Source organism: Monopterus albus, unplaced genomic scaffold, assembly GCF_001952655.1.
Source record: "Monopterus albus unplaced genomic scaffold, M_albus_1.0 scaffold12.1, whole genome shotgun sequence".
Classification (NCBI taxonomy): domain Eukaryota; kingdom Metazoa; phylum Chordata; class Actinopteri; order Synbranchiformes; family Synbranchidae; genus Monopterus; species Monopterus albus.
In genome coordinates this window covers 6120511-6144562 of record NW_018127892.1, presented here as the reverse complement: position 1 = coordinate 6144562, position 24052 = coordinate 6120511, and the positions used below count along the sequence as shown (strand labels likewise).

General features: G+C 39.9%; 3 protein-coding genes across 4 annotated transcripts in view; 1 reads left to right on the top strand and 2 right to left on the bottom strand.

Moving 5' to 3' along the window:
• The window catches only part of gpat4 (glycerol-3-phosphate acyltransferase 4), a 14728-nt gene extending 3280 nt beyond the window's left edge, over positions 1–11448 (bottom strand). The window contains exons 1-13 of one of the 2 annotated variants that reach the window (XM_020590613.1): positions 11269–11448; positions 10388–10532; positions 9889–10058; positions 6976–7045; positions 6574–6874; positions 5074–5148; positions 4852–4941; positions 1984–2077; positions 1746–1861; positions 1487–1542; positions 1280–1365; positions 952–1080; positions 445–524 (exon numbers count right to left, since the gene is read on the bottom strand). In XM_020590613.1, the coding sequence (XP_020446269.1) occupies positions 445–524; positions 952–1080; positions 1280–1365; positions 1487–1542; positions 1746–1861; positions 1984–2077; positions 4852–4941; positions 5074–5148; positions 6574–6874; positions 6976–7045; positions 9889–10056 (1265 nt within the window). In that variant the 5' untranslated portion in view covers positions 10057–10058; positions 10388–10532; positions 11269–11448. Of the gene's footprint in view, positions 1–444; positions 525–951; positions 1081–1279; positions 1366–1486; positions 1543–1745; positions 1862–1983; positions 2078–4851; positions 4942–5073; positions 5149–6573; positions 6875–6975; positions 7046–9888; positions 10533–10711; positions 11056–11268 lie in introns of those variants that run through there. The other variant, XM_020590614.1, reaches the window with a different exon arrangement.
• A 400-nt stretch (positions 11449–11848) lies between these two features.
• Positions 11849–15104, bottom strand: polr3d (polymerase (RNA) III (DNA directed) polypeptide D). Its single transcript, XM_020590618.1, has 9 exons — positions 14960–15104; positions 13994–14156; positions 13792–13835; positions 13539–13693; positions 13326–13450; positions 13059–13218; positions 12694–12941; positions 12456–12608; positions 11849–12312 (listed from the first exon to the last, which is right to left on the bottom strand). The coding sequence occupies exons 2-9, from the start codon at positions 14153–14155 to the stop codon at positions 12196–12198; spliced, it is 1164 nt and encodes a 387-aa protein (XP_020446274.1). The 5' UTR covers position 14156; positions 14960–15104; the 3' UTR covers positions 11849–12195.
• A 1823-nt stretch (positions 15105–16927) lies between these two features.
• Positions 16928–23382, top strand: phyhip (phytanoyl-CoA 2-hydroxylase interacting protein). Its single transcript, XM_020590279.1, has 5 exons — positions 16928–17082; positions 19388–19564; positions 20945–21119; positions 21337–21454; positions 21550–23382. The coding sequence occupies exons 2-5, from the start codon at positions 19388–19390 to the stop codon at positions 22094–22096; spliced, it is 1017 nt and encodes a 338-aa protein (XP_020445935.1). The 5' UTR covers positions 16928–17082; the 3' UTR covers positions 22097–23382.
• The last annotated feature ends 670 nt before the right edge of the window (positions 23383–24052 follow it).

The window sequence follows — 24052 nt, the reverse complement described above, 5'->3', positions numbered from 1 at the left end:
ACCACTCTGCGCCCTCTGTCCTGCTAAAACTGCTCAGTCTAACTACTGCAGTGACCTTTCTCCCAGAAAGCTCTGGTACATTTCTAGCATTTAGTAGTGTTCAGACTTGAGTCTGTAAGAACAAGAAGGGCAAGATACTTTTTGTTTTCATGGTAGACATTTTACCTTGTCACAGGTGCAACCAATAATGTTAATAATGCTTCAGTTCTATTAAGAGGCCCAGTGAGCTATCATTCTGTACATGATACCAGGGTCATGGTACTCAATCCCCTACTATGAAAACAGTCTTTATGAGTGTTATTCAGTACACCTGATATGTTAAATGTCTGCTCATGACAGCAGCCCGCTAAGACTGATACCCATGTACAGAGGCATGTTCATGATTCCTTATCAATCACAGGGTTTGTAGGCAGAAACCCTTGAGGCGAATGGGTATTTACTTACCACAGGAGGTCAACTAGCCCTCCTTGTCTGGCTATGGCTGCCTTTACACGATTAGCAAACTGTACAGCATCCTCTCCCTCCTGTGAAAGAAGATTAAACACAGACAAACAAATGGTCATAACAAATGATAGAGCCTTTTTGAAATGTGGACACACCAAACCAAAACTGTGTGGTTGCTCTGAATGGCATCATTAAATGAAATTACAAAGAAAGGAGAGGAAAACAGTAGTTCTGTAGAAACATGGAGTTCCTGCTAAGTTTTGTAATCATTGCATCACAGCTTGCATACATGCTGTGCTTGCTGTCACGGCAAGCATGTTTAGTGTAGGTCAGGTCAGTCCACACTCATGACAAATAAAAAAGTCAATATTTCCAAATAAAAAAAAGACAGGATTAAATAATAGTGAATGCAACAAAATGATTAGTTCTCCTAATATGATGATGGTTTCATTCATCAAAAGAAAAAAAAAACACATCTGAAACCATAATTTAACCATGGAGTCTTGCCTCTCTAGACATGGGAGGAAGGTACCACACACTGCACACGATGGCCCAGCTGCTCATCATTCGTAACAGGTAGTTGACCATGCCAAACTTGCTGCTATTCCAGAAGGCATCTCCAAATCTGGGATCATACTGGGAGGGTAAAACACACCAGAATTAATAATCAATACAGAATTATTCAGAACACATGGTTGAAAAAATACTTTATAACTAGACAGCACTCAAAACACAACCTCCTTGATGGAGTTAATAAATGCTGATGGTTAAAATAACATGTAGCAGGTAAAAACTTTTCACGCACACACACACACAATAATGACATCACTCTCACCTTAATGGCCACAGGGTAGACTGTGGCACCAATCTCAAAACTGCCCTTCTTAAACATCATAACTGAGGTGTTGTTAATGCAGGTACCTGGGAATGTAGAATATTTATTTTAAAAAAAATCATTTAGAATTATGGGGCCTGTTCAAGACAATGTACGCACAATAGGATTATGAAGTCTTAACTGTACCAGATCACTGAACAAGCTCACCTTCTGGAAATATCAGAATGGGCAGTTTAGATTTATCTTCTACATGGTCACTCAATCTGCAACACAAAAACTATGTAGGTTGTCTTAAGACTCAAAATTAGAATAAAAAACAAATAAATAAAAACCAACTACAAATTACAAACAGACTAATTCAACAAAAGTGTACTCTGCAATGACTAACCAATTGCCAAAAACAGAGGGAAAAAAGTATAATAAAATGCACAAGAACAAACACAGAATAAAAACGAAGTATTGCTACCTTTTGGCCACTAGATGTCGGTCTTTGACTTCTGAGCGTTCAAACCAAACATGTGGGCAGGCCTTGACCATGGCTCTTTGAATGACCCCCATCAAGCCGCCATGAATTTGACCAACCTAACACAACACAAGCACATGCAAATAGCAACACATCTATTTCTGGAAGAGGAACAGTACCATGGAAAAAGTGACCAGTGCCAATATTTCTGTAGCTTCCTGCTAAGCAGCAGTATAGTTACCATAGCATAGCAGCCATCGCTGGCCAGAATGATGATATCGATGGGCGATGTGTGGTTGGCAACGCAGATGCCTCCATTCTTGGGTTTATTCTCACTGGAAGAGTAGAGAAAGGAAGACTGTCAATCACTGTATCAAGAAGACTTATCAAGAATTGAGACAATGTTGAGTGTGGCAGCTAGTGTCAAAACACACCTTTAGTGTACAACATGGCAGTCAAGAAAGCAATGCTATCAGAACTCCAAACTATTCTTCATAGAAATTTTGGTACACCTCTCCCTTGTGAGAAGCAACCCCTGGTGTCTATGTTAAGGTTTGACTGCCAGAGCATGCAGAACATTAATGTACCAAGTCCACCTTCTAAAGATAGAGTTACAATCTTAAACACAGTCCACATTCTAAAGATATAATTACAATCTTAGAGAGAGGGCAACATTTCCTCTGTCACTTCTGTATTTTTAGCTCCAGACTAGATACGATACATGTTGAAACAAGCTAGGCCTTGATGGCAGAATTCAGAAAGCCACAAGAAATGATGGAGACCAATGCACTGTAGGCCTGAATGGACATCTTGAAACATCACTTTTATGTCATTGCATTGGGAACAAGACATTGATTGATTGATATAGATGGAGACCATATGACTACTATATCTATATCAATCAATCAATGTCTTGTTCCCAATGCAATGACATAAAAGTGATGTTTCAAGATGTCCATTCAGGCCTACAGTGCAGTTAATCACAAAACACCAGCTGTTATACATTTCAGTTTACAGGCAAATATACAAAACACCAACTTCCTGCTCTACATCCTGTTGCATATACCACTGTCCTGATAAGAGCTGTCTCCTGTTTCATGTTCCTTTTAATCTTCTTACTCTGCAATGCTTAAATAAAATGTTTCCATCGCTTTAAAATAGAGGTTTTCAACCAGTTGTCTGTAGCCCCCTGGTGGTCTCTGACCATGCATTCAATAATGTAGTTTCACTGTTGGAATCACATTTTTTTAATTTGTTTGTTTACACATTTCCATTTTTAATTATCATTTGTGAATAATGGTATTCATGCAAATATATAAAGTTTTAAAAAGCCAAGGTGACTTTTCAGGGTTAAAATAGTGCCAATCTCCCCACACAACCATGGTCCTCTGGCTGCTTAGTTCCAGTGGATCTCCAGGTCTTAATCAATTGAAGACCCCTGCTTTAAAATCAAACCCTTCATTACCAACATCTACATGAATCAGTAACAGTAGATCACACTGGTGTTCAATCCATTCAGCATAGTGACACTTGCATTTCCAACGGCTGCATGAATTCAGCTGCTCCAGCTGAATTTGGCTGTTATAGGTATTTAACAAAAACAGCACAGTTCAGCAGAGAAATTCTTTACTGACTAGAGTTTTGTGCTTCACTTAGGCTCATAACACCTGTTTCAATGAATATGAATGTAGACCGTCTGAGTGTAGCCTCAGGCATCCTGCCTTTCATGCTCACACATTGGGTGCTCACATTGCAATTACTCACAAACCCTGGTTTCTGTTCCTCAAAGATAATTTGTGTTATTACATAATCCCATACAGACCTCTCTCATGTTGTAGCCAGGGTTCTGTGGCAGATCGTGTTTGAGAAATAAGAGTAATGGGATGATATGAACATGCAGCATTTGAGTGGTTTGGATTTTTTTTAATAATACATCCCTCTGGATTCAAATTTATGATAAATTTAAATCAAAAGTAATTATTTATACCTTATTCTCAAATGTCGTGGCATTTGGAAAGCTATTATTTGTACCATGTCATCTCTTGAAATGTTTGTTTACAAACTGCTTGCTGCGAGCCATTCACTTGAATATATACACAGATAACATTTCAGTCTATAAAACTACATTAACAACATGGTTTTCTTAAAAATATACAATATTTTGCATCACACTTACATAATTAGGCTAGCATATATCACCTCAGTGGTGTCAAAATGACTTCACTCGCTGCTTAATTAAATGAAATAGTACAGTGTATAGTGTCAGCGTGTTGGTGCCTCAACTGTTAGCGTCTGTGGTTGAAGGAAATGCATCTGGCTGCTGGGGTGTTTGCTCTGCTTCCATTATTTATTGATATTTTTACCACAAGTCATGTGCATCTGTCCATATTATTCTGATCATATGAACCTGAATATGGTCTTTCAAAGCCTATCAAAAGCCATTTACAGACATGGGATACGCAACATTGCTGGTTCCATCAGTCTGAATGAGAGGAAGCCGTCTCTTTAAGAGACGGCTTTCTCTCATTCAGACAAAGGTCACTTACATTATGATCCTCACTACTTCACTCAGATATACCCATACAATCATCCACGACAGTATTTGCCATACACGTGGCATTAGACAGTACATCAGTTGACATAAAATGTACAACGGCACAGTTGATATAATTTTGTCCTGGGACAGATATTATGCCACCTTAAAGTTCTGATTTTATTTTTCCAGGCAAGAAAGTGACCAGTCTATTGGAGTAATGCCAATTTGGAAATTAGCTCCAAGACACGAGTACCTACTAGCAGACCACACTATGCTTGTTTTTGCTGGTTGTAAAGCGTGTTGAGACACTATGGTGTGAAACTGCACTTTAAATAATGTTTGACTTTCAAAGCCCTACACCATTACAGCATTATCTTGTGCATTCCTGTCTATTCATGTGACCGCATGCAGTGAGACATAAATGTTACTAGGTCCAACCCAACAAGACCGCGGTTGCAACTTTTATATGTATACCTGGGTGCTCATTCAGACATGAATGTTCAGTTGCCGTCAGATTAATGGAAAGGAGTGCATGTCTAATAGTATAATAGTGCATGTATAATAGTCTTTTACCTGTCATGGTAGGTTATTATGGCTGTCAGGGCTCTGACACATATTCTGTAGCACATTAAATGGACCTTTTCACTCAGGATGTTTTTCATCCTGCAAGAAAAAGCACAGAACAGCAAGGTTTACTTTGTGTCATCGCTGCAGATCATGTCCACATGTCTGACCTGATTTGTTTGATAAATTACACAGACACACAAAAAAAGGCAAGCTTGTTATCAGTCTTACTTTCCATTCGGCAGCAGCCCAACTACAGAGGTGAGAAACACAAGGAGGCCTACACCAGTGACAGCAAGAGTTAACCTGGTGACAGAGAAGCAAGCAGGTTACACAGAAATTCTTCAACAGGGCATCTTACAACAAAACATATACTGTATATAAAACAAGGAGAAGAGAGGTTCAATGCTTTGTTTGAACACATTAAAAACTAATTAGTCTTTTCACTGGCATGTACAGGTAATAACACGATCCTTAGTGATAAGTGTCCTTCTGTACCACTCAGCTAACATATAAAGATGATGAGTGAGGTTATCCAGGGGAGCAGGGTTCTTGTAATCTGAAGGGTCACTCTCTCCTCTACTCACTGATAAACTCCAGAAATTGCAGGGCATATTAGTCAATGAAAACCTGGCCAACAGGAACCAATCACCCTGGGCTGGAGAAGGCACTTATTAAACTGGGTGAGGATAAGAAAACATTTGAAAGGTGAAGGTTTCATGCAAATGGTGAGGCAGGCCAATATTTATCTGGACAAGTAATAAATGACAAAATCTATTAGTTGAATGGGAGACTTGAATGTCGCCTGTTTGTGCAACAGTGGCCTGATTTGTCTCCCCAGTGGCGACTGGAATTGAGCCAGCCAGAATACATTTTGAGTGACTGTCCGTGTGCCTCTCTAGGCTGACCCTGAATCAGGATTTGCCTCTTTTACTCACTGCATGTGCCAACATGTAATGCTACTTTTGGGATGTGAAGCAGTCTCAAACTCCATGCAGTGTGCACACACAAAATCATGAATATAGCTGTATCGAGTATCATTAAATATTTGTTATATTAACAAAGGTTTCCCATGACTTTTAAGTCCCTTTTATTACCAACCAGACCTATACCTATTCTGGTAAAGTCAGCCTATTATGTTACTGAAATGTGTGCCTACAGGTTTCATCAAATAATTTTTAAGACTTTGACATGTTTATGGCCATTCAACTTCAAAATAAGATCACATTTATCAGTGAAAATGGAAAATAAAAGCATCTGCTAACCTATCAGAAGTCTAACCAGTGTAACAGGAAACCTTGACATTTTTGAAACTTCTATAACAGAACAAGGTGAAATTAAAAAACAAATTCGAGCATTTGATTTCAGATAATGAGGTCCCACTGTCACATCACAGCAGGAAGGTGCAGTATCTGAGTTTGACCCTGCTGGATGGGGACTTGTGTGCATCTGTGAGGGTTTGCTACCACATTCAAACAACATGCTTGTTAGGTGGCTTGGAAACTAAATTTTCCATAGAGCTGAATTTGTTAGCCCGGCTACAGACGGGAGACCCATCCAGGGCCTACCCAACCTATTGTCTAATGTATACCTCCAGCCCCTACAGTGAGATACTGGTTCAGTGGTTGGTTTGGTTTTGTGTTTTTAATGCTAATGCTCCAAACTCCTAGACAGGAGGGACCACTCTGTCATTATATAAAACCACCTCTGTGTTGGAGGTACAGCTGATACCTGAGTGGCAGCAGGAAGCCGTAGCGGATCAGCAGACCCAGCCCCCATAGGACAGTCAGCCTCAGACTGATGTAGTGAAAGTTGTAGTTGCTGCGTGTCAGCAGGTTCCAGGACTCCAACTCCTCAGCAGAAAACCGCTTGGTCACCTCATCGTCCATGATGCTCTCCACTCCTCGCCGAGCAAAATAGAAGATGTCAGACATCTCAAACTCAGTGGCTGAGTCAAGGTCTTTGTTGCTACCACTCCGCCGGATCTCCTTGATCTCCTCCTCCAACGAGGTGGGCTCCCTGGCAATGATAGCTGGGAGAGGGAGGGCATATCAGCAATATTAACCACCAAAAAAAAAAAGGTATACCTACTGAACATGCACACACACAGATAAACAGATAAGCGCATCATACCATTTGAGTAGGGTTTGTACAGGAGGTGATTATTTTCTTTTGCCCCTCTCTCTATCCTAAGTGTGGCCCACTGGAAAGAAAGAACAGAGAGATATATAGAGGTATTTATTTGAAGTCAAGCATCATAAAAAAATTTTGAAAATGGAGAGCATTTGGAGCATACAAAAAGTTTCAGTAGCAACCGGCAGGAAAAGGACATAGTGTTCTTTTAGCTGTAAGGCAAACAGGAAAGATTCACAAAATGACTGACTTAGTGGTGCTTAATGTGTTAGCCAACGGTCTCAGACTACACCTCATACAGGAGCATATGCATATGATGCAGCAATACCTTGGTATTGCTGCATCAATCAATGATGCAAATATGCTGAAAGTAAAAGAAAGCTGCATTTTTGTAAATGTGAATACAGAAATGTGATGCCTACATGTTTGTACAAGTCAAAAACACTGGAATTCGCTAGGGGCACTTGTAAAAAATATTCTATGAATCCTGGGTGACACAGTGGCTCTACCTGCATGACACACTAAAGAAAAAATAAATTACACTTCTAGATTGACTATTTCTACATAGCCATCATAAACTGAGGGCACCCACATTTTATGACATGGCTCTGCCTTGAACATGTGTTTCAAAAACACTGTAAAGATGTTAAGATTAAAGTCATTTAACCCTCAGCAGTGATATGTCTATTTGATACATCTGTGCCTGTCATCATTTACCAGAGAGATCAGGCACATACAGTGCACTGCTAATCGAACATTCCTTATGCTTTCTTTTACAGCTACCTGGAAATCATGTCATGGCAAGTTGTATCACTGAGTCATCATATTAAAATGCAGCTGCAGCTGACAGTAAAGATTCCTTGGGTGAAGAGAGGAGACACACTGAGAGCTGTTCCTTCTAATAAGAGAACGGTAACAGAATAAAGCAGGTCCATGATGCTAGCACAAGACTCCAGATCTGCATATGAAAGATTATTTATCACTAATGCATTGCAGGTGTGGGATTACAGTACAAATACTTTTAAGTGAATGGGAAATAGCAATTTTTGTCACACGGTTAGACTAAAAGCAACACAAACTCTAAATACCAGTGTAAGTAGTGTGCCACTGTGTTGAATCAGGAGAAGCCTTGCTTGTACACTTAAAAATGTTTGTCTTGGACATGATTAATCCAACACGGCTGAAACTGAGCCCTTTGCAAGCAATGGCACATATGCACATGATACAAATAGATAAAATAATTAAAAAAAAAATTGCTTCAGCTTTGCACAGCCTTTACCGCATGTATCCTTTGACCTTTTCACTAAATCATGGTTGCTACTGGAATCACGAGCTGGAAGCATCTCACATCGGCCACTAGTCCGTTTATTTCTGGCACAAGGTCTGCTCTCTAAGGTACATGTTGGGAAGTGATGACAGCTTTACTACTGAAGAATCACCACAGACAGCAGGAGGAGGGAAAACTAGATAACCATGTGCAGGATACTGTTGAATGGACTAGCCTCACTGCACAGTTATCTGATGCATAAAAGTTACCATTTTATTCAAATGCATTTCAAGAAATTAAAATGATTACGCAAGATTCCAGGCTGCTGGAGCCACATCACAAACGACAGTTACTAGCAAGGTCTTTCTTCAACAAAACAGCAGTTGTGAAAATGGAACTGTTGTTAGGGTGATTTTTATTTTATGCACTTAAGAATGGTTTTATTTTATAACACACATAAGTTTACATACTTATATGTCACAGATATGCTTATATAGTTATGAATATCACTCTATGTGTTCACTTAACCACTGGTCAAATATTTGCTGTGTGAGTCACTGAAACACTAATGCAACATCATAAGTCTTGTCCACTAAATTACTGAATTTCATTAGATTTATGGCTGTAGCTAAGGGAGCTCATAGTTACGTATCGTTCCTCTGGATTGGTGGACCCAAAGGAGTCTTGGTACGGTAAGGCTCCAAGTTTATTAAAATAGATTAGACGTAGATGAGAGAGCTTCAAAGGGAGAACAGTTATGCACACACACACGCAGGCAGAACAGTTTTAATTAAGTGAAAACAAAGGAAGAAGTGAGTGTGTATGTAGGAATTAAAGTAGTACAGGTATTCTTCCTCCTTTCTAGGGCGCTGTCCACGATGATTGGAGCAGAGAGGACGGACGGACTGAAGGACCAATAACGGGAGAGTTAAGTCTAAACCATGGCTCCTCCCCAACAGTTTTGGACCAATTAGATAGTAGCACCTTTTCGTACAAATATTGAATACCACTAAGTTGAAGTCAGTCTTTTCTGTTTATCCTAAACAGTGGAGATCCATGTGCACATGCTAATTTTGATACATTAATGCATAATAAATTTCATACTGTGAAATATATCCTCTTATTAGTCTTCTCTTTTCAATATAAAACGAACACGCCTCAACACTGTACAAAGGAAGACTGATTTGTGTTGACTGAAAGGGTGGACAAACAGCAGTCAGAGCAAATACAGGCTGTCTGTCTACTTAAAGAACAGAGCCATCTATTTCTATATACTGTTGCATGTGTGAAATAACAGGATGTTTGATAAGGGTGTAAGAAAATATCAATACACTTGAGTATCATGATATTATGTTTTGCAGTACTATATCCATTTTTAAATATCGTGATACGCATCGTATCACCAGGTCCGTGCCAGTACACAGCCCTAATGTTTGGCAATTATTTTAACTATGAAACAATAGCAACACACCCGTAGCCAAACTTTTTATAGTGTGTCTCTAGTGTTTCCATTCCATCCTCGGCTTCAACTCAAAAGTAAACACTTATGACTGACACATCATCCCATACTGCAGCTACCTTTCTCCAGTGGATCCTTATTTCATGAAGTAAAAAATGTATCTCAAAGTTATGGAACAAGTTCTTACCTCAAAGACCTTTAACAGCGTTTTCATGTAAAGACGTCGGATGCCGAAAGAGACCCCAAAGATGGCAGGCACAATAATGAAGACCAGAAGCAGGGTGAACCACACAGTGAACGAGATGCCCAACAGGATACACAGCAAGTTGTCAAAAGGGTTGAAGAAGAGCTCCATCTCTAAATCAGGAGGGTGATGAAATGTAAAGAGATGAACTCCAAGGACAAACAGATGGCAAAGGAGATTTAGTACTCCACCCCCTGGCCCCAGTTGGCCCTTAACTTTTGTCAGAAAAAGGCCTTCATTGAGATAACTAGGGAAATGAGCTTCTCATGCTGAACAGAGAATCAATACATGTGACCATTCTGATGTTGCCTCCTTGGGCAGTGTCAATGAATCTCATTATTTTCACCATAAACTGGTTTCTGAAACTCTGTTGAAACCAATTCCAGAAAGAGGAAGGCAACGTCTTTAAAGCAGCTACAATGAAATAAAGCGCTGTGCTTGCCGCAGAATCCCTTTGCGATGTGTGCAACGCCTCATGCTGCTGCTGAAACACTGTAAACAATGAAGTAACAACAGCCGGGCACAGCAGGTGGCTCTCTTGTCTGGAGAAGATCCGGTGGCTCTACAGCTCAGCGTAATACACAGACCTGCAAAAATATACAAACATTCAAGATGATCAACATCACAGTGTTATATTTGGCCTGACTACGTATCGTTTAATTCAATAACACAAAACCTTTGCCTGAGTCAGTGTCGTTTGTGTGCATTTCAAATACTCAGGTGATAAGTTGATCCTAGCTTCTGTCTATTCTGAAAAGAAACATACCAATAATCTATGGGCAGGGATGATTAATAGTAGTTTTCCATTTTCGGTGATAGGTTTATAGACAAACGTTGCTGTTATCAGTCACGGTGCAGAGCTATCGTTGAAGGCCCGCCGTCCACATCCCCTGTGATGATGCAGCAGGACGGCTAACGTCAGGCTCCAGCCCGATTAAATCTACACTGGGTTAGCATTGCCTTAGGTCACCACTACCTCCCCTTAACTCATTAACCAACGCTTTCTAAAGGTGATTTAGCAGCCTTCCAACCCCACAAACGCAATTAAATAACGCTACAGCTCTAGCTCTGGGTCGGGGGACTCAAGACTCCTGAACCGAAGGGGACTGCTTAAAGTAGTCTAACTTATGCAGAAGTTAGCTTGTGGGCTCCGAGCTAACGGTAGGCTAGCTTCCTCTCAGCCTCGGAGAGTACCGCCCGGGTTAACATGAAATATTGTGCCAAGCTTTTTAACTTATAAGGTTGAATTCCGTAGGCAGACTTGGTATCTTAACGTTACAGACTAAAACAGTTCAAATGTATGTGGCTTAATAGTAAACCTACCTCCAGTTACATTGCATCGACGTTACAGTTACAGTACGGAGGACTGGCCATCACTTCTTTGTCTTGCGGATTAGAGCCAAACTCCACCCGGTGACAACACGAGCAGACAACTAACGGGCAGCTCGACGGCTCCGAAACGACCAGCTGACACCAGGCGGTCCAAATAAGATACTGCACTGGGCTTGTTTTTAATAGTTGTACAAATCTTAACCACTGGTATTGCTATAGAGCAATGTTTTGAAGGCATCGCTATGTATCAGATAATTCGCCACAGCCACACTCACATAAAACAAAATTGAGATACTGTACACTCCAGACTCGAAAATCAGTCATAAAACGTGTTTTTAAACTGACAGAGCTAAAAAGGCCAGCAGCAGGATGTTATATATGCATCACTTTTCCAAATGTAGTCCTTCAATGCTTTGATCAGCACAGAAAAGGCTATTCACCAATATTTTATCTAGAAGGAGGCATAAATGTCACACCTCTCAAACTTAAGCAAATGAACCCGCAACATTTGCTGCATGGCCCCGACTGATGGCCACTAGAGGTCAACCATTAATTTGAACACATACTGGAATACCCAAAAGCCTTTTTATTCACACATTTACATCCATGTACAGTCTTGTCAAGTAATTTCAGATATAGACACATGAAAACACTGAAATTTGGTACACCATTAAACCTCTGACCCCTGAATGTCTGTTCCACAAGAAGAAAATAAAAGTTAGTTTTCATATTTATATTGTGTTTCGATAGTGTATTTCATTGTCATAGCTGCTCTAAAAACAAAGGTGCAACCAGAGGCCACTGTTTTAGTGTTGGATGCCAGATTCTAAAGGGACAGCTCATAGTAATGGTGAAAATGTTGTCAACATGACAAATGCATCTGTCAAGCTAGAGAAGGTTGTGCTGCTCTGATGAGCATCAGGCCCTGCTCTCCAGGAGAGCCTCAAAGTCTGGAGAGCAAACCATTTTCTCTTTGACATTTCCTAATACAGTCAAATCACCTGTTCTTCCTTCTGTACCAACAGAGACCAGCTCCTGAGGAAACAGGGCATGGGGAAGAGGAGAAAAGAACTGTTAATATTCTATTAAAAAATAAAGAAAAGTGGCCTGAAAGACAAATGTATAGAAACAGATACAGTATGGAAACAAACAGAGAGCCATGTTAATAAATATACTACCTGAAGGAAAGCGCATGTTGTTCCTAGAGACACATCAAGTGTCACCTGTCCCAGTATGAGCTGTACCCGGCCAGACTTCCGCACCAGCATCTTTCCTATAAGACCTTCCCGCAGATCTTTCAGATTGCAGCTGTTGTCTTCAGCCCCCTCTTCCTATTTTTTTTTTATTAAAATCCCATTTATACACATAACTTAAATATCATCATGTATTTAGCATGTGGGCAGCAACTGTGTCTACCTGAGACTCTGTTTTCAGAAGCAGTGACTGTCCATCCTCTGACTGCACCTCCGTTTTCACCGTCCTGTGCTCTCTGGTGGGAGGTTGGCCAGGCAGGGAGTCAGGCAGCTGCAAGAAGAACAGCTCCTCTGCTTTGCTCTGACTCCATCTGTGCAGCAGGTCATGCAGAACTTCAGGCTTTGGCAGAGTAGGAGGCTTGAAAGATGCCTCAGATTTCTGTATTTCCATCTCCTCTGGCTCCTGTTTGACTGAAAGGAAGATAATGTGTATTTAAGGAGATCAGCTTTGTGGCCATGTTATTTTCAGCTTTCATAACCTATCAGGAATAAGTAAGTAAATGAGACAAAATAAAATCCTGCAGTTACCTTTAATTGCAGACTGCATGGGTTCACAATCCTCCTCTATCTTCTCAGTCTTAACAGCCGCCATACTAAATTCCTCCTTGAAACCCCATCCTGATACAGCGAGGGGAAGCTGGACAGGGCAGCTCCTCTGCTCACTCCTTAGGAAGGGATCATCTATAAGCTGGCAGAAGGCAATAGGAAAACAAAGTTAAATTGACAGAAAATGTGAAACAAAGCAACATAAAAAAAAAAGAAAAGAAAAAAAGATAACCGACAACTGGGACTCACATTGTCTCGCTCCAAACTGCGTAGGATCTCTTTGGTTTCTTCCTCAGTCTCTCTCTTCTCCTTTTTTATATTGATGATAGGTGAAGGTCCCACACTCGGAGCGTCTCTCTCACTTTCATAACAACCTGTGTTTAATACAAGAACTCACTTGACTGCACTGTTAAAGACATAAACCAAAATGCAGAGTGAGCAGTTATCCAAGTGAACACCAACCTCTCTTTTTCATCATCATCTCTGCAGGTCCTTGTTCAAAAATAGAGTGGGACTGGATGGTGTCTGGGAAACCCCGTCCCCTGCCTCTATTTCTTGGACCTCGACCTCGGCCTGCATCTGTCTTCTCTCTCCTCTGCCCAACTTCAACTTTTGTTCTGTCATGCCAAAGTTATTGATCAAATGTCAGAAAAGCTATTAAATCAAGTTTTTCTTACATATTCAATTTTTCTTTTAACATCTGTTATGAACTTACTCCTCTTTGACTTTTCGGCCAATAATGTTGGGGGTAAAAGTTTTCTAAAAAATATGGCACAAAAACAGGATTTACTGTAAGTATTGGAAAAATCACATTACTGTGGAATTGCAATCATTACGTTACAACTACTGTGCACTGAAACATTTATTGGACAACTGTTTTCCACTATTCCTTGTAATAGTGAGATACAGGGCATTACCTTCTTCACTCCCCCCAAGGTCAGGTCTCGTGATCGCATTGAGGGGAAACGGGTGGCAGAAATGGCGGCTGGGGTTCGGCGGCCCGTCAGCAGTCCTATATTGCTCCCTCCAGGTGTTGGCACACGTTGACCACTGGGGTCACCTGAGCCTGAATCAGCCATCCTAAAAGGGGGCAAAAGGGAAGTATGAAGACCTTGTAGTGTCTCTAACCATACAAATTCTACACATCAAGTCATTATTTTTTTTTCTTTCTTTGTTTTTGCATTAAGCTGCTTTTGGGAGTAAAATTAACACTGAATGCTTCAACCTATTGAGTTATAATTACATTGCTAATGTTCATTTCTCAAAATTTCTTATGCAGAAATGTCTTTATCGGTGCCCACAGTATTGGCCCGAATATTGGCCCATTTAAGAGATCCATTTCACAGTATTCAATCATAAATATAATATTTTGTAAGTAACAGTGAGTCAATTTCTTCATAAAGTGATTATTGTGTTAGACATTACGTTATACATTGATCTTTGTACAGCAGTTACAAATTATAGTACCCTAAAAAATCCCGAGTTGTTTCACATTTCGTAAAATAATGGGCATGGAAATGTTTTAAAAATACCATAAATCATTCACAAAGGCATTGTTTCCAAAGGGCCTTAGAAAAATTGTTCTAAGTGGTCACATCAATTATTCCAAAAGAAAGAGCACAACAACGCTTGTATTTCAGTAATTAAAAAAGTGACAACCATTTCAAGGGTACGAGCTACATGACCACTTCAAAACGCAGTTTTTAATATTCCGACCCTTCACTCTTGATATAGAATGTTAGCATTAATCATTTTGCATCAACAACACAGCTAAAGTTCAGTAACACGTGCACAAACCATAGCACGAATACAAACATATGAACACTGTTAACTTTAACGCTGTCAAGAATAATTTTTGACACTATGTTTCTCCAAATACTTACGTTAGAATTTCTCTGTTATCCTAATTAGCTATTGACTTTAAACTTGTAAGAGAATAATGAGCAGGATTTGTTTTCTGCTAGTGCTGGTTCTAATACTGCATGATGCACAGCGCGTGACACTTCCGCAGTGTCATCAGCCGGGATATTCACGTGGATCAAACATGCGCAGAAAGACGCATGTTTATCGATCATGGTACACTACATCTTGTCTATGGATCATTTCGTTGACGATGTTTGATAGTCTAGCCCTATATGATACGAATGCAAAACAAAAAAATAATAATAATATGGCATATCCGTACATGTATAAGTACTGTATAATGCATCTGCACCAGTTTATACTTGTGGGATGGGCTAATGTGTATTTAAACCATGGTACAGGTTACTTAATTAAAAGTCATGTACAGTATTATATTTTCTCTGGACCCTGGACACATTCAGTAATCTATTCATGACCTGTAGTTTCATATTATAACAATGGTCTATAATTACCAGCTGTGACACCATAATTAATTTACAAAGTGTGCATAATTGTTATTGTGTTATGTGACTTGTACACTGAGGCTTGTCAGGGTATACCCATTATTTAAAATGTATAAGCTACTCATGTAAGCTACTTTGTCCATTATCTGGTGTGCACAGATTCATATAGGCCTATGATTCATATATTCAAATATGATGTCTAAACCTATGTAGGCTAAAGTACAAGTTGTTCTTGTACAATCTTACCGAGGGAACAAGAAGAAGAAATAAAGCCATGCTTCAGGTTGCTTCTGACCTTTTTGGTGCCCCAGGCCAGGCATCCACTCTAACCTGCTTGTGTCTGGTCCTGTTAATAATGCATTGACCTTGGGGCTAGTCTCCATATATGCAAAAGATGGACTGTGATGAATATATCCACATACACATATCTGTGCATGGAGCCAAGAGGGTTATTTGGACAGAGACAGGCTGTATGACATGACTAATACTCGGAGGATATCACTTATTTGTGGCTAGATGAAAATAAATAAACCTTTTCAATGCCACACACAAACACTGGAAATATTTATAATTTTTTCTTTTGTGATTTGTCATTATTCTTTGTTCATATTTTTTGTTGGAAAGGTCTCGTTAATCTATAATATCTAAAATGAAGCTGTCCCATGAGGCAGAGCCAGTACAAAAACATTCCTCTGAAAATTCATGCCAGAGAAAATCTGCTTACTCTGGAATTACGTAGTGGCATCCCTCGGCTCTGTAAAGTCTGGGGGCAGGGGTTCATTCTGTGGAGTTAGTCCATATGGCAATTGGCACATGTATATTTTTTGAGGGCTTGATGGTGCTCTGTGTAATTTACTGAGACATCACTCTCAGCATAATTTATTTTGAGAAAATGGCTCATTTTTTATCACACTCATCATTCTCTATACTGTCTTTATACCTCTAGTGATATTTATGCAAACAGCTGACTGTTCAGTATACATGAAAATGTGGATTTGTGACCATAGGGTAGACTTACTGATGAGTGATCAAATCAAATCAAATTTTATTTGTAAAGCACCAAATCACAACAAAAGTCATCTCAGGACACTTGACAAAGTAAGGTCTAGACCTTACTGTTGGGTTGGGGTGAGTGGATAGAGGAGAGACAAAAGAAGAAAAGCAACAAGACACAACAATCAAACACAGATCAGGTCAATGTGGCTGGGGACTGCTCGTCAGAGATGTAGAGCTCCAGGGCCAGGGCAACCTGCAGAAAGGTACAGGGAGAGAGAGAGAGGACACACTACGGGAAAGAGGAGACACAAATGTCTCAAATGATATATTGTGTATGATTAGGCAGTGAAAATATGATGCTGATGAGGTTGAGTATCTCACTGTAGCCCACGCAAAAATGAGCTTGGGAGGGGGGAGGGAGGAGAAGGAGGTGCAGAGGGTTAGGGTGTTTATGTGACACAGAGAGTGAGAGCAAAGCAGACGGAGGAGAGGGAGAGTGGGAGAGAGAGGAACCTGTGTGTTTGTTTCACCTCCTAATCAGTTTTCCTGGGGGATCTATCAGTGACTGCAGCAGCAAAAGGAGGAAAAAAGAAGAATCGACCCTGCTATTAGCTTCTCCCATCATATATTTCAGCCTCATACAAGTAAGGAATTCTTTTATATCAGTCTGAAGCTTGTGAGTCTTCAAAAAATGAATCCATTTTGTTATACTCTTAAGTTGTGGAGATCAAATAATTGAATGTGGTCATGGAGCGCCTCTTCTGTGCATTTTTCAAGTAATATTAGGTATAAAGTCAGATTAATACAGTACATGGGATGTCACAGCATGAGTATTATTTGCATGTTATTCTGGTGACCATACATGTGTAATGACATTTATAACATGCCACCAATGATAATTCACATGAGATCTTGAGGGTATTTCATACAGCTGCATTTTATGTAATGACATCTGTGCTCATTTTCCCAAATGTTAATGCTTGGTTTAATAGTGCATGGGGGTGCAAACTGTATTAGTCACACAATATCTCATTTTCACAGCTTGTTTATTGAACTTCAAACAATATTTCTATTCCGTGCTGTGTAATGGCTGTTTCACCCCCTTTAGTTAAAAAAGATACACTGAGAAACCTTTTCTTCAATCCTCATACTTATAATCAATCATCGAAATGTCTTTTAACATATTCTCCCTGGAAGGACAAAACAAAACAAAACAAACAAAACAAAGACTTTAAACCAGGGACGATTTCTATGCCGTGCTCCATTTGTATGAATGCAGCAGCTTCATTCATGTTGCTATCTCACAGAGATAGCAACAGTATTTCAGCTAATGAAAAATTTGGAATTGACCACAACCCAAGTACACAGTTCCAGACTAATTATGTTTTATAATTTATAGTAATCTGTTAAACCCCATTGCCTTATTTGGAATAACTACTATTACCATGGCAGAGATAAGTGGCTCACATTTTTTTTTTACAGACTGATTTATAAATGAGGGCACTGGGGTTGTCTGAATGGTTTTAGAACCTGGTTGTATCTTTGTGTTCATGTGAATTCAATCCAAGAGTGGAACACACATAGAAACATAACATTTTGATGACTTGTCCTGTGAGAATCTCCTCTTGCCCCAGTTTCTTGCATCTCTGGTAAGAAATAAGAACAGCAGCTGGAAAACGGACGCGTGGAAACACACGTGTGTGATGCAATGGCTCTCTCCCCTGGCCCCTATGTGAACAAGCTGCTGCACAAATTTCACAGTTCATAGGCTTTAATGAGCTGCTGCAGCCTGTCCATCATACTGACTGGAGAGCACCACAGCAGACCTCACAGTCAGACAATGACAGCACACCATAAATCTCTTGGAACGCACAGACAACAAAATGAGCGTGTTTGTTTGTACTAAACTGCTGGAAGGTTATTTTAGGCCTGTCTGTGATTTGCTCAGCTATGACTTTAACAAGAGAAACATAACAATGTGAGAAATAAGGGAGAAAATTATTTACTAGATTAGTAAGTAATACTCAAGGAGACAATTACAATAACAAACTCAAGATGGGTGAAAATTACAAGCAAACTACAGAGGAATAGATTGCACTAAATCAAATCAAATCAAATCAGCTTTATTTATATAGCACTTTAAAAACGACATCCAGTTGACCAAAGTACTTTACATAGACAGAATAGGTCTCAGGGTAAAAGAAAATGACTGTTGTGCTGCTGCTGTAAAGATGATTAGTTTTAGAAGAGGGAAGATGACAACTAATCAAACGCAACACAGGCTGGCTAACAGATTTACCCCAGGCTGGAACTCAAGGCTATGTGCAGCAGCCTGAATCAACTCACTGATGGGCAATTAAGAAAATATGACCATGCATCACCTGCGGCTGCAATATACTTAATTCTCCTCTATTTCTGCCCAAAGAATATAAAAGCTGTTTGAATATTCCCCTTGAGCTGCAAGGAGTTCACTTGCTCAGCTGTTTTGAAAAAACATGCACTTCAGCGAGGAAGCAAAAGTGTTTAAAAAGTTGCCTTTAGTTTAAAATGTTGCTGACGGGTACAGCAATATTATATTTATGACCCCTTCCTCGAGAATCACAGAAGATTACTGAGGGAGGCTGCAGATGTTGCTGGGAGACTGCTGTAGGTGGATTATGAAATGCCTGGGGAAAGCAGAGGCCAGTTACTCAGCTGAGAGCGTATCAAGTTGTGAAATAATGGAAAATGTCAGCTAAGGGCAAAAAAAGGGGGCAGAGCAGGGTGAATAAGTTGGGACAGATCCTTAAATGAAAAGTTAACTGGATTTTGTGAGGTGTTTTCCAGTTGTGGTAATTCTAGCCTGCTATACAGCATCCACTTCATAGTTCTGTTATATTGTTTTAATCTCTATCAGCGGATTACATTCTTGTCTAACTATCATCTTTTATCTTTTGGTTTAATGAGCAGATGACAGCTATGGATACCCCTCTCTCCACCCCTTGCAACATCCAGGTTTGTGAGGTGACCTGTGACTCCTTTCGCATCATGTGGGATATGACACCTGAAGACACCGCCAGAGCTACCCACTTCTTTATTGACCTCAGCCGCAAAGAAAGCAGGGATCCCAACCGCTTTAAACACAGGGTCTGACCATTTGAAATCTCATGTGCTTTCCTCTGTCTGATCCATGAATGCAATCTGCTCCCTGCTGTGCTTTATATGTTCATATTCCAATCAGTTTTTACCATGTGATTGGCTAAGCAGTCCTTCTTATGCCACTTAAAAATTACAGTGGACAGCCTAAATGAGACAGGAACATTTTTATTGAGCTCTTGTTGGCTTAGTGTATGGGCCTATGTGCATAACATTCTGCATTAGTCACTTCCAGCACAGGCGCAAAGGGAAAATGAGTGTTGTCAACAGCTTCAGGCCATGTGACTCACTTCTACACTGTTTCCCCTAAAGTAGATAAAAACTGACAAATGCCATAGCACAGAGCAGTTTTCATGTTAATTACCCTAATGCACATGATTAAATTTATAAATGTTGGAAAAAAATGTATGCAAACAAACATAAAATGACAAAGAGCCAATTTGTAATGGTTTATCTGGTTTATATATTTGTCAGAAACTATCTTTCTATATATTTGTCAGAGACTATTCATCTCAATTGGAGATACTTTGTAGGCTAATGAATTTAGCTACCAGCTACTTTCTATCTACAGTCCCTGATTCTACAGATAAACTGCATATCTAACATGTAGGCCTACAACATATAATTTATATTCATGTGATATACAGTATATATGTTTACCCATTTTTAGCCACACTACCAGCCTGTCCCTGGGGATGGCAACGTCAGTCTGTCTTGTTAACATTTAGCTCAAAGCCCCACTGTGCCTTTAAGTACAGCCCTCAAAAGATCCTAGCATGGATGCAGAAGAAGGAAAGATTTGACCTTTTTACACTGGTTAAATGCCCACAAATATACAATATTATTAGCACTTAAGTGATAAAATTATAATCTGAATTTAGCTGCAGTGGCTGAAATCAAACATTTATCATCTCTCTTCACTTCAGATGCAAAGTACTGAGTGTAATTATGGGCTGTTACTGAAGCTGGAATGCTAAAGCTGAGAAAGTGCTTTTGTGAAGTCAGGGCAGGGGTATGATAGAGTGAGTTGCTCCTGAATGGAGGATATGTTTTCTCTCTCTCTGATACACAAAGCAGCACAAACAAACTTGCATCACAGATGTTGCCATGGATATGTGGGCCTCTGAGTCTGTAGTAATTAGCGGTGTTTCTCCGAGGCCTTGGCCAGAACAAAGCTGCTGATTTGATTAGATGTATCCTAGTTACATCAGCTTGTGCCTGGAGCATCATCCTAATAAGGCAAAGTTTATGGAGGGAAATGGTTGACTTAACAATTGCATTCACTTTGAAATGTAAATTAAACACACAAGCAGCCTGTTATATCACTGCATCCTGTCCCTGATGTCAACCCTTTCCTGCTTTGTCCTCCAGGATGTGCCAACCAAGCTGGTGGCCAAGGCAGTGCCTCTTCCCATGGCAGTCAGGGGACACTGGTTCCTCAGCCCACGGACAGAGTACTGTGTTGCTGTTCAAACGGCTGTACGTCAGCCAGATGGTGACTACCTGGTGTCAGAGTGGAGCCAGGTGGTGGAGTTCTGCACTGGCGGTAAGAAATCTCATGTCTGACAGCTAAAGTAGCCCTGGTAATATATGCAATGGAGCATGAGAGCTTTAACCAAAGCTATACAAGATAAGGACAAAGAAATCCAGTGCACAAAAGTAGCATTAGTTAAGTCAGATCAGTCTCAGCACTGGGTAGGCATTAGTATTTGAAAGCTGTGCAAGCTTTTGGACTGAGTACCCAGCTTCAATCAACTTCACAGACTATGCCATGGAACACCTACAACAGCTTCTGGACAAGGCCAAGGACTCTGCAAGCCGGCTGCTGAAATTCTCTGTGTTTTATCGCAACCAGCACCCAGACTACTTTGAATATGTCAGGTCAGTACTGCATTCTTATGTTTCTACTGTGTGCCTAAAGCCATGCTGATAGAAATTAAATGTAATATTCTTTTCTTTTTCCTTTCTTAATTTAGGAAGGAATGTGGAGGACTGATGCATCCCTCCCTAAAAGACAGCAGTGGGAGTCACGGTTCTCCTATCAATGGCAAACTGCATGGAGTCTTCTTCAGCTGCAATACAGAGTTTGATACAGGCATCCCTCCCAGAGACTCCCCGTACGGCCCCTTGCGTTTCCAGATCCCAGCTAGACATCTTCTGAACCCCAACATCCACCTGTATTTTGCAGACTTCTACTGTATGTATACAGCCTACCATTATGTGGTGCTGGTGCTTGCCCCTGTGGGCTCAGAGGGAGACACTTTCTGTCGCACCCGCCTCCCTGTGTTGGACTTGGCCTCCAACCCCTTCCTGACATACACTGCTCCCCAGAGGTCGGTGGAGGAGCCCCTGTACTGTCATGCCAGTGATGTCATCCTTGAGGTACTCTTCACAGAACCGGTTCATTTGGATCAGGGCAGTGTGGAGCAGATCAGTGGGCACCACCAGCTTATGAGTCTAACCACAGCCAACGCCAAGAAAGATCCAAGCTGCAAAGTGTGCAACATCAGTGTGGGACGCTGAGGGAGATGGACAGACACAGGAGAATCTAAACCAACAGTGCTGAAAGGTACAGTTTTACACAGGACAAAACAGTCGAGTTCACTAAGAATAAGGCAGAACACAGGGGAAACAGCCCACCTCTCGGGGTGTGTGAATGCCGCTTTGCCTCCTCCCTCTTGCCTGGACTAGAAGAATGAGTAATAAATAGAAAACTTTTACCATCATGATCACAACCAGAAATACAGTTAAACATCCATCCATGACTGCTGGACAAAACTGGAGAAAATCTGTGCATTTTCATACCATTTTAATTTACATTTTTTTTCCTTAATGTTCCTTTTGTGTGTTATGTATTTTCTGTTATCAGTTTGATGTGATTAATGTTAAAGTCATTTGTGTTTCATAATATCTGGAAGTACAAACACGCAAAGCATGCATCTTTTTAAAGTCACATTATAGAGGTTATAACAAATTTACAAAGAATTCTTTTTAAAGACACTGCCAGATGTCGTCTTTTTATATAAAAGGCTTATTCTTGCCAAATGTGTGCTTATTAATTCTACACTGTAACTTTGTCTGTAGTGTTTAGCACCCCTGCAGTATAATAGAATCCTTCTTTAAAAGAAAATTGTAGTATGGAAGAGGATTAGGGGCCACTGTGCAAAACTTATTTGAGTTCTGACTGACTCATAATTTAAAGACAGAATTTTGAGTTTGAATTCAGGACTCAAATAAATTTTGTACAGTGGCCCTAATCCTCTTCTGTATTGTAGAGCTAGGATTAAGAAATTAATTATAACCCTTAATAACAAAGTGTCAAAGCTTTTTACTGCAGAAACATATGTGAGGTGGGGCAGTGAAAGCAACACCATTCAATGTGTTGGGGTTTCAGACACAGCAGGGAGGTAATGGGAAAACTCCTATCACAAAGTTAAAATGTGTTCAGTATCTCACAGCAAGCTTCCACTGAGCTAAGATTAGCTTCTCTCCTGTTACGGGGCTTCTGTTTGTCCCTTCCCAGTAATCTCTGACCTATTTGGGAATCCCAGAAACACCCAGAGTGAAAGGGATCCCTTCCCTGTTGCATAATAGTAAGACATGGGCTAGTGAGTGGTCAAAATATAGGACATGACAGAAGAGCATGGACTGAAAAAGTCACCTTATTGATGCAGATTGTGAAAGAAAACTGGAACAGAATGCAACAAAATGTTTTGTACAAAACAGTTACTCAAATGTCTAATCATTTGTGAAAATAAAAACAAATTCAGAGTGAAAACTGTGCAAATGTAATAAAAATATCCACCTCATCTTGATTTGATTTGATTTATTCTTTCAAGCATGTAAAGACAGTTGATATGACAACACACATAATTTTACACATAATCCAATATCAATTTGCTTATACCTAGTACATGCTTGAATGGAGTAGGAAGAAGTCAGACTTATCCAGTCCTACCCCATGACATCATCTTACATCATTGGTTTGCAAGCAGTAAATGATTCACTTCTACCCACACAAGTATTATACTAAAAAAAGATGTTAACATTCTTACATCACACAATATACTAAAGAATTATTACAGAGTATTAACATTCATACACCACAGCCACAATGTTCCATCTAATTAATCATTAAGCCTGTTCTTGCATATATCTTGATTGACGCATACCTTTATATTTGTGTTTAAACTCATCAATTCTCTTACTGTTTTTTATGTCCACACTTAAATTATTCCATAGTTTTACCCCACTTATGGAAATACAAAATCTTTTTTTGGTTGTACGTATAGCATGAATTTTTAAATTTAACTGACCCCTTAAATTGTATCCCCCTTCCCTTTCATTAAATAGTTTTTGAATTCCACCAGGTAATAAATTGTTCCTGGCTTTATACAAAAACACAGCAGTCTTATATCCCACTAAATCAAAAAATTTAAACAATTTAGACTGTATGAAAGCTACATTGGTGTGATCCCT

Excerpts from the sequence above, each read along its gene's own strand:
- polr3d (XM_020590618.1), bottom strand. The coding sequence starts at position 14,155 with ATGGCTGATTCAGGCTCAGGTGACCCCAGTGGTCAACGTGTGCCAACA. Across the intron at positions 13,694-13,791 it reads GGCCGAAAAGTCAAAGAGGA|AACAAAAGTTGAAGTTGGGC; the intron begins GTAAGTTCATAA and ends TTGGCATGACAG. Across the intron at positions 12,942-13,058 it reads CATGCAGTCTGCAATTAAAG|TCAAACAGGAGCCAGAGGAG; the intron begins GTAACTGCAGGA and ends TCTTCCTTTCAG.
- phyhip (XM_020590279.1), top strand. The coding sequence starts at position 19,388 with ATGACAGCTATGGATACCCCTCTCTCCACCCCTTGCAACATCCAGGTT. Across the intron at positions 19,565-20,944 it reads CCAACCGCTTTAAACACAGG|GATGTGCCAACCAAGCTGGT; the intron begins GTCTGACCATTT and ends TTTGTCCTCCAG. Across the intron at positions 21,120-21,336 it reads GGTGGAGTTCTGCACTGGCG|ACTATGCCATGGAACACCTA; the intron begins GTAAGAAATCTC and ends TCAACTTCACAG.